Source organism: Abrus precatorius, unplaced genomic scaffold (genome assembly GCF_003935025.1).
Source record: "Abrus precatorius isolate BTA unplaced genomic scaffold, Abrus_2018 Scaffold4, whole genome shotgun sequence".
NCBI lineage: Eukaryota > Viridiplantae > Streptophyta > Magnoliopsida > Fabales > Fabaceae > Abrus > Abrus precatorius.
This window is the reverse complement of record NW_020874384.1, coordinates 10,257,182-10,271,319: the sequence shown is the minus strand read 5'-3', so window position 1 is coordinate 10,271,319 and position 14,138 is coordinate 10,257,182. Positions and strand designations below refer to the sequence as shown.

At 28.3% G+C, this 14,138-nt stretch overlaps 1 protein-coding gene across 1 annotated transcript; it reads left to right on the top strand.

The window, feature by feature from the left end:
- Window positions 1-8,172: 8,172 nt before the first annotated feature.
- Window positions 8,173-13,830, top strand: LOC113864371 (mitogen-activated protein kinase 19-like). The gene is made up of 9 exons (XM_027497996.1): window positions 8,173-8,527; window positions 8,652-8,779; window positions 8,910-8,969; window positions 11,193-11,342; window positions 11,472-11,627; window positions 11,763-11,974; window positions 12,071-12,172; window positions 12,335-12,471; window positions 13,465-13,830. Exons 1-9 carry the CDS (start codon window positions 8,365-8,367, stop codon window positions 13,791-13,793), a joined length of 1,437 nt encoding a protein of 478 aa, XP_027353797.1. The 5' UTR covers window positions 8,173-8,364; the 3' UTR covers window positions 13,794-13,830.
- Window positions 13,831-14,138: the final 308 nt, after the last annotated feature.

Genomic DNA, 14,138 nt, shown 5'->3' with positions numbered 1-14,138 from the left:
TAAATTAAATAATAAAGTAAAGATGCTATATCAACTTCTCCTCCCTATTAAGTATTGAACTAGATAATAAGATCAAACTTATCATTGTCTTACATTATTTAATTATTGTTAATATTTTATTATATACAAATTAATATTTAAAAATTAAAATATTTATATTATTTTAAATATAATACTTATTCAAAAAATCCTAAACATTTTTGGCGACATTCTTTTTAATTATTTTTAATATTTTATTATATAAAAATTAATATCAATATAAAAGTTTCTAAAAAATATTTATATTATTTTAGCCACATTCCTCTTCTTCTCCTCCAATGTTCACTTCTGCAATTCAAGTTAATGTTAATTATTAATTAATTATGCCCAACCTCCCTTTAAAGCAAGTAGACAAAAAAGTCTGAAAGAACCATGTGAGAAAGGAGAAAAAGAAAGTAAAATAAGAGACACAACAAAAAAAATAAACTTTTTTGCAAAGTTATATTTTAAATAATATTAAAAAAATTAAATGATTGATGTAACAATGAGGAGTTGAATCTTTGTTATCCAACTCATCACTTAATAAACGAAAATTAATAGGAGAAACTAAATCCTAACATTTTAAATAAGTAAGGAATTGAATTCTAACAAAAACTTTTTTAACACTTATCCCAAATAGTGCAAATGGAAGAGATAAAGCAAGCCTATGCTACATGCAAGGATTTGATGATAAAGATTACGACGAAGGATAAATTTAAAGAAGAAATGGCAAAAAAGATAATTATGTGAAGATTATAGAGATTGAATCATCATATGAAGATACATATGATCTTTTTAATTATTGGGTGACATTTGATTTACCTAATATGATAATAAGTTTGTATAAAGATAAGTTATTGTATTTTGGAAGAATGAATTTTATTTTAAAAATGATGATATTGTTTTTTTTATTATGAAAATAGTATTCAAAATCTAGAATATTTATGTATCATTAATTTAAAATTTCTCTTGAAGACTATGAAAGTTAGTGTTTCCATTGAAAATTGATATTAATAGTTAAATTTCTAGAGAAAATTGTAGATTTGAAATACATGGTTTATAATGAGACATCCCTATTACCATTAATAGTTTTATCTCAATTATCATCTCAAACACCAAGGGTAAAATTTATTAACTTAAAAAAATTTAATTTAACATGCTATACTTATATTATACATATCAATATCTTATAGGTGTCATATCTATAATGCATGATAACATATATTACAAACCTTCTAAGTTTCTTATTTATTCAAATATAATAGAATCCGAAAAAAAAAAAAAAGAATGTATGAAGATAAGTCCAAGCAGACATAGTATACATATAATTTTTCATCCCCACTTGCCCCTTTGTTCTCAATCATCTAATCCATTAAGAGAACAGTGATCAAGTACCAAATAGGTTGCTATGTAATAAAGGAGAAAAGGAACCTCAACTCTTGTTAGGCCTTGTATGCAACATGAGGATTATTCATAACAAATATAGTTAACATAATAAAACTTGTAAATATAATCATTTGGTTAGCATTATTGTTCACTTTGAAAATATATTTAGCAAGTGTACTAAGTAGTTGTAGCAAGTAATAAAATACAGAATTGTGAGTTTTGAGTATCATTCGCAAGGATTGATACAATTAATTACCAATTCGCAAGATTAAAAATTATTTGAGCTAATAAATTTTTTTGATAAGGTTTGAATGTTTGAGACAAGAACATAAAAGTGCAATAAAGTAGAAGTGAAATAGAAATCAGAGTGAAGGTTTCCAAAGGAAGTTACTATACAAATGAAGTTAGGATTAGTTTCATCTATTCGTTAATTGCAAAACTGATTGCTATCTAACTTCTTAAGTACCTTAATTGATTGATTATCAATTTCACTAAGTTAATTAAAGTTCAATTCATTGACTCAATGATCCTAATATCTAATCAATTACTCTAATTCTTGATATGTAAATCAATCAAATATTGCATTAAGAATGAGAAATCAATAGACCACAAGAGATTCAATTCAGATACGAGATGTTCACTTAACTTCCATTCATGTAAGATCTCTATGTTTAATTCAATTGAATAGCTAATTCAAGAATTGCATTGAGGAAAGAATTGAATATTCAACATAATAAAAAAAATAGAACTCATATCCACAACTAATTTACAATTTTCAAATAGGATTCATCAATCCCTAACAAAACAAAATCAAAACATCATTCTAAAAAAATGAGAGAAAGTAAGAGTAGAAGAGAAGATGCAGAAAAACTCTATGAATCCAAGTTTTAATCCTGATTTCTCTAGAATTGAGCCTTGAAATTTGCCTCAAAACCTCTTTCTCTATCTTTCTAAGAGTGTGAAAAAGAAAAATTGAGCAAAAAAAATCCGTTAAAATCTGAGTTTCAAGCTATTTATAACTTTTTCGTACTTCTGATGTGATCACTTTTTATGTCCAGAGTAGCTACGCGCGGCTATTTTCTCATCCTTGTTCTTTAGAACTTTTACTTTTCGTACTGAAAGTGTTTACGCGCAGACTCTTTCTTATCCTTGTTCTCTGGAACTTTAACTTTTGGTACTGAAAATGTTTATTTGTAGACATCCTTATTCTTTGAAACTTTCACTTTTAGTTCTGAAAGTGTTTACGCTCAAGTCTTAGCCACAATTGCTCTTTGAAGTAATCACTTTCAGTGGTGAAAGTAATCACACGCAACTCTTTTCTCAACCGAAAGCTTTGGAAGAATTACTTTTGATACCAAGAGTGATTATGCGTAGAGTAGCCAAATATAATTGCCTTAAAGTGATCACTTTAGGCCTTCAAAGTGGTTATGCTCACCAATTGCCATATATAAAACCTCTGCAAAGTTCACTTTTGGTGGTGAAAGTGGCTACGTTAATCATATTTCACTCCCCAAGTCTATAGAATTTCACTACTAAAAGTGATTACACCTAGTCTCAATTGACTTCTATGCCTTTGGAATGTTTACTTTCTGCACTCAAAGTAATTACGCTCAACCTATTTAATCTCTTAAAGTTTCTAACTTATGTGTTTTTCTTAAAATTTCCTGCAAAACTAATTCAACAATAAAATTTGCATAGAAACTCTATTAAATTCAAATAATTTGATTTATTAAGAAAAATTAAAATTTATGCATAAATATATTTTTATGTGATTTTTATCTTCCTAATTACAATTTCCTATGAAAAAATCTCCTATAAAACTAACTATAAACCTAACAAAAATTTAGATTTACCAGTTATTAGAGCTCTATTCTCCTATTCTCATACTAAATGTCAAGGTTTATGTAGGATTAATAGGTGCATCTCTACCACTCATTTTGCATTCATGAACATTTAATTAACACAACACAAAGAAAGGGTGAGTATAAACATATTCACAAAATACAATTTCATGGACATGACACTTTTAAATTTTTTTAGATTTCATGCATTAACTTGTAAAATTCATAACTAAATAAATGCAAGTCTAAAAAATATAAATCATTGGAGTTTTCTTTCTTTAAGTGTCTACTTTCATATAAAAGTGTAAGCATAATTTAGGCACTTATAGAGAGCAAAACGAAGCTGAGTTTCTTTCTGTTATTCACATATTACCCTTCTCAGTACCCAACATATTGAAAAATTTATAACTAATTTATTTTAATTCCAAAAATTATGAAATCAATGATGTTATTCTCTTGCTATAGATAATTGAATCAAATTGATATTTCTTTAATTTCTCAAAGTGTTACCTCAGTATATATAATTGAATTGCACAGGCATTGATCTAAGAAATTCAAAAATATAACAAACTATAACAATTAGATAAAGCTATTTGTAACAATTAGATAAATTTGTTTATAACAACTTCAATAACTAGATAAAGCTATATGTAACAACTTTATTTCAATCCTTAATTATAGGAACCAAATCAAGTTGTTTATTTGAATTAACCAATTGGTCTAACACGCCTTCACAAGATTAGGATTTTGTTAATGACACTAATCTTGTTTCTCAGATGTTGGTAACGTGCCTTTGATAAGGGTTTGGTTAAGTAATCAGCTAGTTGATCAGTAACACAAACATGATGAACCTTGAGTTTTCCATGTTTTACCAAGTCTCAAACAAAATGATTGTCAATTGAGATGTGTTTCATGTGACTATGGTAAATTGAGTTATGAATAAGATAAATAACACTCAAATTATCACAAAGAAGTAATGGAGATTTAGAAGTGGTAACACCTAATTCAATAAGGAGAGAATGAATCTAGAAGAGCTTTGTAGTTGAGTTAGCTAAAGATCTATATTCAACCTCTGTAGATGGTCAAGCAACGACGTGTTTCTTGGAGGACTTCTATGAAATTAAGTTAGATCCTTAAATATACAAGATGAGCAAAAGGGGAGGTAAAGTTATTTTTGTTGTTTGGCGAATCCGCATTGCTATATGCTAAGAGAGTAGAAGCTTGTGGTATTTAAATCATTATGCCATGAAAAATAGTAGATTTAAGATACCAAAGAAGATATTTAAGAGCATTCAAGTGAGTGGTAGTAGGTCTTTGCATGAATTGCGCCAATTTATTGACTGAAAAAGCAATATTTGGTCTAGTCATTGACAAGTATTCAAGGCTGTCATTGTAACCTGATAGAATGTGTTGTCAACAATAGATAAACCATTATCATTGCTAAGAGAATTACTTGTTGACATCAGAGTAAGAACAAACTTGATTTCATGCATTTTTGTTCTTTCTAGAAGATTTGTAATGTATTTATGTTGGCTTAAAAATAAACCAATAGGGGTTGGTACCATTTCAACACCAAGAAAATAATGCAAGTTCCCTAAGTCTTTGATGGAAAAGGAATGTACAAGAACTGCAATGCAGTCAATAATTTTATTGGAGGAGTTCCCTATAATTATTATGTTTCTACACACACAAGAATGCATAAAATTGCATCGTTATTTTTTAGAATAAAAAGAAAGGAATCATATTTTAAGTTAATAAATCCATAATTACATAAGAATTGACATAAGGTATGGAACTAAGTCCTTGGTGCTTGCTTGAGTCCATAGATTGATTTTCGTAGATGGTACACATGATGAGGCTTCTTTGGATGAATGAATCCTGGAAGTTGTTGCATGTTAACCTCTTCATGTAGTGCACTATGCAAAAAGACATTATTCACATCAAGTTGACGAATTTGCTAATCATTCTAAAATATCAAAGACAAGACCAATCTCACAGTCGTTACTTTAACAACAAGACTAAAAGTTTTACTATAGTCCAGTTCTAGTCATTGATGGAAATCTTTTACCACAAGTCTGGCCTTGTATCTATCAATATCACCATTGACTTTTCTTTTAATTTTGTAAACCCATTTACTTCCAACTAGATTTGTAGCTTGAGATCGTGGAAACAATTTCCAAGATCCTTGTTAAACCAAAACATCAAATTATTTACTCATGGCATCATGCCACCCACTAGACTTGAAGGTATGACTTAAACATGTCGATTCCACTAATGAAAGCATTGGGTGCTTGGTGACAAAAATATATTTTGCATTGGATTTGTGTATATTATTCATTACTCTTGGGATAAGTCGTAATCAAGGGGGCAATATAAAAAATTGAATTAAGTTATCTATAATATTTTTATATTATTCAATAACAAACTACAATAAATAGAGAAAGTTATCTATAATAACTTTATTTAGGTCCTTAATTATACAAACCAAAACAAGTTATTTATTTGAATTAACCAATTGGTCTATGTCTGTTTTCAAGTAAAAATTATAAAAATACATTATGAAATTAAAAAGAAATATATTTTCTTTTAAAAAATATTATATTTCAAATATTCAATAATTTTAACAAATTTCTAATATTAATAAAATCTCTTGAAAATGGAAGTATAATTTTTTTATAAAGAATAAAAAATCTGCTTAATAAAATAAATTAGCAGCATAAATATTAACTTTCAGTATAATAAATACTTAAAATATTCAGACGATGCCAAGGTACTCTCAGTGAAAATGGTTTATTAGAAAAATAAATCAAACATTTGAATTTAACAAAATTAGGATGAACAAGATCCTATTAAGAATGTGAACCAAGGGGATAATTTAAGAGCATTGATCATATAGTCAATTCTTACTAAACATGTACGTATATATTTATCAAAAATATCTTGATTGAAAATTAACTTATTTTTCTAATAACTTATTATGAGTATATTACCTTCCTATAACAAAAATATAATTCAACAACTTCAAATAGTAGTATCCATATTGTTATAAAATGTATTTGAATTAATTATAGTAAGAAGATACAATTAATCATTTATTAAATTAAATTCTTAAAGGAATATTTTGTATTCATGAATAAAAAATAAATAATTTGGTGAGTATAATTAATTTGCTATAATAAAGTCAATTATACTTAGATAATATTATAGTTGAAAGAATTATTTTAATATTTTTGCAATTATTGATTAAATAAATACTTACAATAATTTTAAAACACGTAAATAATTATTTCTTATTTGATAGATATTCATTTTCTTAAATATTGAGGATAAACATTTTCATTTTTTTATTATAAATTTATTTTTTAGATAAATATCATTCATTAAAAAAAAGATTTATAAACTTTTTTTTAAAAAAAATAATGTATTTAACACATTTATATATAAAGTGTAGAGAAAAGTGATATTTAAGTAAAATAATATTTATTATTTTATCTTTTCAGTAAATCAAACTTGTATTTATAGTTTCAAAAATCATGTTTTCTTTAGTTTGTAGGAATATAACTACTATTATTATCCTAACTTGAGTATATAAACGAGGATGTTACAAATGTTCTAACATCTAATGTGCAATGTGTTAGGATATCAAACTTGCCATGTCCCCGTTAATTTAAAATATTTTTATATATTAAGTGACTAAAATGAGAAAAAAGTTAATACACCGAATTAAAACAAAATAGAGTTAAGATATCAACTTACTAATTTAGCCTAATTTTAACAATTAATAAAGACATATAATGATCAAATTTTATTCCTTTTACTCTAAAAAAAACCATCTTATTAAATAAATGTATTTTTAAATAATTCAATAATTATTTTTTTAACTTTGTCTTGCTCAACGTTTTCGAAAAATGCATTAATACTATTTAATTTTTTTAAACGGATTGTAAAATCAGTCAACACACGTATTTAAACAAAATTCAAAATAGTATTAATATATTTTTTCTGGAAACGACGAGTAAGGCAAAGCCACAAAAAATAATGTTATTTTAAAATAAATATTAATAAAATTGTATTTTCTTCTTTCGATTTTTTGTTCATTATATTTCTCTCTCGTTCGTTCTTAGCTTTTCTCTCTTATCTTCTCTGTGCTCAGATCCTTATAAGTAGAGGACGGTTTGTGCTGCAATCTATAGCTCTAGGGTTTGGAGGAAACAGATTTCGAAGCTTCAAATTCTTGTCGTTATTCGTCAATTTGGAGCTTCGAATAGCAATTTATTTCCATCCTGAAGTTTCCTATTTGATCTGAAAGGATTTTTTGTCTCATGAATGTGGATATAGCTGTGATTTGAAAAGTCTTTCCCCTATTCCTTGATCTGTTTGCAACAAAACAAAGAAGGGAAAAAGAACGAAAGCGAAAAAGACAAAGAAACATGATGCAAAAGAATCAACTCAAGAGGGTTTATTCTTTCTCTAGTTCATGAATTGGTTATTTTATGATGAAGGATATGAAAAATTGGATATGCGGTGCCACAAAAAAAGAGGAGAATTTGCAATCTATAATGGTTAAAATAAAGCTTGCGTCCATTCTTTTCATAAAATCCTTTTTTTTGTAAATGGATGTCGGAATAGTATAAGAAACATGTTATATTTGACTATTTGTTGTCCTATTACGTGATTACATGTCAAGAATTCCATTTAATTTATATGTTTTGAAGAGTTATTTGCTCGTTTTTGGGCTTCAAAATTCAAATAAGCGTTCAAGTTAGTCATGATATCTCTAGAATTGGTCAAGGAGTTTTGAATATTTGATACATTTTTCTCTAGAATCGTTGAATTTGAGATAATATGAATTTTTATAGTTAATATCTTTCAGGACATTAAAGAGTTGGAGTCTTTCACTGAGTATGGGGATGGAAACAGATACAAGATCCGTGAGGTTATAGGGAAGGGTAGCTATGGAGTTGTATTTGAAGCAATTGACACACACACGGGGAAAAAGGTTGCAATAAAGAAGATTCATGATGCCTTTGAGCATATTTCTGATGCCATTAGAATCCTTCGTGAAGTCAAGTTGCTAAGGCTATTAAGACACCCTGATATTGTTGAGATTAAGAGGATCATGTTACCACCTTCAAAAGGGGAGTTTAAAGATATTTATGTGGTCTTTGAGCTCATGGAATCTGATCTCCACCAAGTGATCAAAGCTAATGATGACTTGACCCATGAACATCATCAGTTTTTTCTTTATCAGATGCTGCGAGCGTTGAAGTATATGCATACAGGTGTATAATTGTGTGCTTTTAACTCATTCATTCTTTTAATCCTATTTACATTCTTTCTACTCTTCATTATTTCAATAAAATATGTCACTAAACTATATTTGAATAAGCTTATGTTTGGTTGTAGCTAATGTGTATCACAGAGATCTTAAGCCCAGAAACATATTGGCAAACGCAAATTGCAAACTCAAAGTTTGTGATCTTGGATTGGCAAGAGTTTCATTCAATGATACCCCAACAACATTATTTTGGACAGTATGTAGATTCATTTAATTACTTGAAATGAAAATAGAGCATATAGAAGTTATGAGTATTATCTTTATTTTTTACGTTCAGTTAGCTGCAACCAAGGTTTGTCATCTCTTTCTTTTGGTGCATCTTGTAGGACTATGTGGCTACAAGATGGTACAGAGCCCCAGAATTGTGTGGATCATTTTTTTCTAAGGTATAGTTTGGCTAGAATATGTGTTTAGTAGATTATTTGTTCATAGAGGTTTTGAAACCTTCTGAAACCCTATCATGAATCAATTATTCCAAAAGCTTAAATTGTTAGATAAAGACACATGAATGATTTTATGCTGTTAACATTATATTTTATATGTTTCCCTTCCCATAAAACTAGATAGTATTATTTCTTTCTATAGTTTGAGATCGACTTTGAAAGACACAAAAGGACACAAAGATCTGGATTTATTTATTTGTTATAAAATGCCATTAGTAACTTTGAGTAGATAGTATTATTTCTTTCTATAGTTTGATATTTTGAAAGACACTAAAGAACACAAACATCTGGATTTAATTTATTTATTATAAAATGCCGTTAGCAACTTTGAGTGCATATACAAATAGGAATGGAATGATTTTGTGCCAAATCATGGTTCCACCCTTTTAATGGAGTTTAAAATAAACTGCATTTTAAAATTTGTTTATTGTTAAATAAATTAAAATTATAGAAGAATCCATATATATGTGTGTGTGTTTGAAAGGTGTTCGTGTGATATCTTTGAAAAGTACGAGGAATTGTAGCATCAGTAGAAATAGAATGGAATGCAATTTGTTATTATTTGTAATTTTAAATATTGTTGATATTTGGATTAGCTTTATTTGGAAAAAAAAATTGTTTCTTAAAGCACTATCAACTTGATGTTGATTATAAGCTATTTTGCAAGCTAATAGCTTAGGTGAAATAATATGTTTTTCCTTGACGACTATAAAATGTAACAATAAATTTTGAGTTTATAATAATTGTAAATTTTAATTTTAGAGAAATATAAGTATTTACTTCATTTATTTACAAGAAATAAATGAGACACGGCTAAGAGAGAAACCATGACGATCCAAGAATTTAAAATATTAGATGATAAAGCTAAATACAATATTATTAAGTTGATTATTATCTATTATACACATTAGAAAGTTAATTAAAGTAAAATTAAATTATTTTTGAAAAATTTAAAACTTGGCCATATAAATACACGGTGGAGGGAGAGCCAAATTTGTTCCCTAGTCTATCGGTGAGATATTTATTTAAGTAAGGGGAAAAAAAAAAAGCTAAACAATATGTGTATTAATTTTTATCACACATTTTTCTGGTAAAATTATTGGTCCATGAGAGTGTTCATTTATTCATGTGGTATATATTGACCGAGCAACACAGTCAATTTCGTTTTTCTTTCACCTAATTCAACAAAATTCTCTTATCTCCTCATGTTATTTAGAAGGTTTTTTATTCTCTTCCCTTTACCTGCAAAGCTCATACACTAAAACCCTCATCATCCCTTTCTCTTTGCCACTCTCCAAGGTTGACAATAGAGGCATTTGGAACCTCTTTCTTATGGTGTGTAGGCAAATTAAGATGAAAGAGGTAGGGAGAGAAGAATTATTGGTTAATGTTTTAGGTAACAAAGTTATAATTTTTTTAAATCATATGCATGTTAATGATATTAAAATACAAAAATTGTCAAATGGCTATGCAATTATCACATTTTAAAGTAAGTATATACACACATTTGGAATAGGAATTAATTGGTCTATGACATCGATGACAATGACAACTACGTCTCACTAAGTACATGTGCAAAGAAGCTATTAAAGTTCTTTGTCGTCACTATACTAATAGTCATATAGCAGTGAATATGACTACACACATTATAAGAAAAAATCTTAATAAGCATGATTCATTTGTTAGGTGCACCAATAAAAATTTAACTTATTTAGCATACTTGTTCTTATGTCATGTTAATATTTAGTTTACAATATGTAAATGTATTATTATGTATAGTTCAATTTTATTTTTTTTATATCTAAGGAGACATTTTCAAATAAATTTTTTATATTTATTTTACTAAGCATAGTCATGCATTTTGTAGTTTAATTGTATTAAGTGACTTTATAGATGTTGCTTTTGTTATATAAAAAGAACATATCTCATTTAGATTACTTATATTTTTTTTATATAATTTTGTATAAAATGACTTTTATGTGATTTACAGCAAACAACTTAGATTATAATAATTCATATTTAGGGATAACTATAAATTTCTTCGAGAAGTTAAATTATCTGTCCTACAAGTAATTGTGTTAGACAACTTGTCTATATGCATGAAGTGGTATGATTGGAATGTAATTGTCATTTAATATTCTAGTATTGTTGGCATTTTGTATGTAGTATACACCGGCAATTGATATATGGAGCATTGGATGCATTTTTGCTGAGTTGCTGCTAGGAAAGCCATTGTTTCCTGGCAAAACTGTTGTGCATCAATTAGATTTGATTACTAATCTTCTTGGGACACCATCAATTGAAACTATTACAGGAGTATGAACCACTCTTACTTTCTTCATTTGTTTTCTCTTTATCTTATTTATACGTGCTTGATAACGTTAATACTGTCATGAAAATCTATTTAAGGACTATTGCGCACTGACTTTCATTTAAATTTTGCAGGTTCAAAATAATAATGCAAGGAAGTACTTGATGAAAATGCAAAAGAAAAAACCTATGCCATTTGAACATAAATTTCCAAATGCTGATCCATTGGCACTTTGTCTTTTGCAAAGGCTTCTAGCATTCAATCCAAATGATAGGCCAACAGCAGAAGAGGTATCATGTTTTACGTTACATATTAATGCCTCATCTTGGTAATAATATAGTATTTGATTTTAGGACAATCTTTCCAACGTTGTTTGTTGTTCAATATATAAGAAAAAGAAACCTAAATGCTTGTTTGGTTGGCAGGCATTGGCTGATCCTTACTTTAAGGGCTTGGCAAAAGTTGAGAGAGAACCTTCATGTAAACCAATTTCAAAATTAGAATTTGAATTCGAGAGGAGACGAATGCAAAAGGAGGATGTTAAAGAATTAGTATATCGAGAAATATTGGAATATCATCCTCAATTGCTTAAAGATTATATAAATGGAACTGGAGGCACAAACTTTCGATATCCCAGGTCGAAAAATACTTTGGTTGAATATACTAGAATTTCTCAAGTATAATGTATGTTTCTATAAAATGCATATTATTTACGGATATATGCTCCTTGCAGTGAAATAGATCAATTCAGAAAGCAATCTTCTTATTTTGAGGAAAATCATGGTAAAAGTGGACCAATGATTCCTCCAGAAAGGAAGCATGTCTCTCTTCCAAGGTAATATTAAGAAACACCATGGAAGGATTTCCAAATGATATATATATATATATATTTAACTTCTAACTATGAATTTTGGTTCACATGTTCAATTTTGTTTGTCTTCTTTACCAAATATTTTTCCAATGGATATGTTAATATAATCACGTATTGTTTTTGTAGGTCTACTATTCATTCTAATACGATTCCTCCTAGCACCCAGTCGACCTTTGTTTTGCATGAGAATAGTTTGAGAGAAGAAAGATCAAATATTGGAACTCAATTAAGTGTTTTACAACCTCCACCACAGATGCTAGCAGGTATATATAAGTTTAAACTATAATATGTGCTTTCCTGTTCTTTCATAGAGGAGGGATTAGAACAATGAACAATGAAAATTACATAGAAGACTGCTAACAGCCCTCGTCCCTGTACAATTTTGTATTCACCTACCCTTTCTTTAAAGAGTTGTTATGTTTGGGAATGAAGTTTTTGATTAAAAGAAAGGGGAAGATAAAGTTTGTATTTTAAGTAAATATTTTTAAAATTCACGTTTATTTGAAATATAATATATAAATTATCATAAATAATTTTTAATATATTAACATAAATTTAATATATTAATTATATATATTTATTATCATAAATAATATATAATTTTTAATTTAAAATAAAAAACATATCCTCTCATCTTTTTTTTCTCTCAAAATTCTCTTCCAAACATATTAAAGAATCAAGAGGCTAGGCGACATAAGCCAAGCAAACAATGGTTGCATGATAGATTAGGAGAAAATGGCAGTTGGGCAGGTTAGGGCGGAGAGGTAGGGCGAAATTTCACTTTGACTGGTCTTGAAAATCCTAAATCTTTCCAATAATCAAATGGATCGATACATCCTGTTCTAATTTTGATCTAAAAGAATGAAACGACTTACTGTTAAGAAATATATACCTAAAAGCCAACTCCAAAACTTCATTGAAACCTCACAATGTAAAGTATTTACATTGATCAGTGAAAAGTGTAACATATTAGGAGAAAAGGCCATCCCATCCAAGTGTAAGAATATGTAGCACATAAACTATCTTACTAGATAGGGTTATAAAGAAAACTACCTACCTCGCTGTGCATTATTTTTTAGAAGTTTATGCATGTTTGAATCTCTAAGGATCATAATTTCCTTTTACTAGCATAGCCTATTGATATTATAAACTTGTAATTTATGTTATGGTGTTGCAACGTAATGTTTAATACAATACTACGTTGTTATATTTCTCATCAAAAACACTGTTAAACATGTTTTCTTTTCTTGCCACAGCTAAACCAGGGAGAGTTGTAGGGCCAATTTTTCACTATGAAGATGATCAGAGAAACATAAAAAATACAAATGATCCAAGGATTATTTACCAAAGTAATTCTCAAGCAATCTCTTCACAATATTTCTTTAGGGATCATACCCCAAACCCAAAGACTACATTAGATATACTCGAGGATTTTTCATACGTCAAGAACCGACTCCCATGCCAAAAATCCAACAGATCAACTAATGATTTCAACACGAACCTATACTATCGGCAAGGTGAGAACAATCATTTACATAAGCGTGTAACATCTTTTGATGCTAAACTACTGCAGGCACAATCATAACTTGATGTTGTTAGTGCTACAACAATAGTTGTTGCCACTCGCAATCACCATTTTTCAAGAGCTTTAAGTATGGATCGTCATAGGATGGTAGGTCATGTGAATGAAACTAGTACTCGAGCCCAGAATTGTAGGGAATGAGGCTTATTAACTTTTAGATGTGTTTAAGTTTTCTTTCTTTACTTTTAGATCACCATCCTTGTAATTATATGGACACCACTCAATTGATTAATAAAGAAAATTGATTGTTTCACTTTGTCTTCATTGAAGTATTATTTTTAAGTGTCACAATTGGAGTGATGACAGAGGGATGAAATATTGAAAGTAGAAGGGAAGAGAAATAGAGAA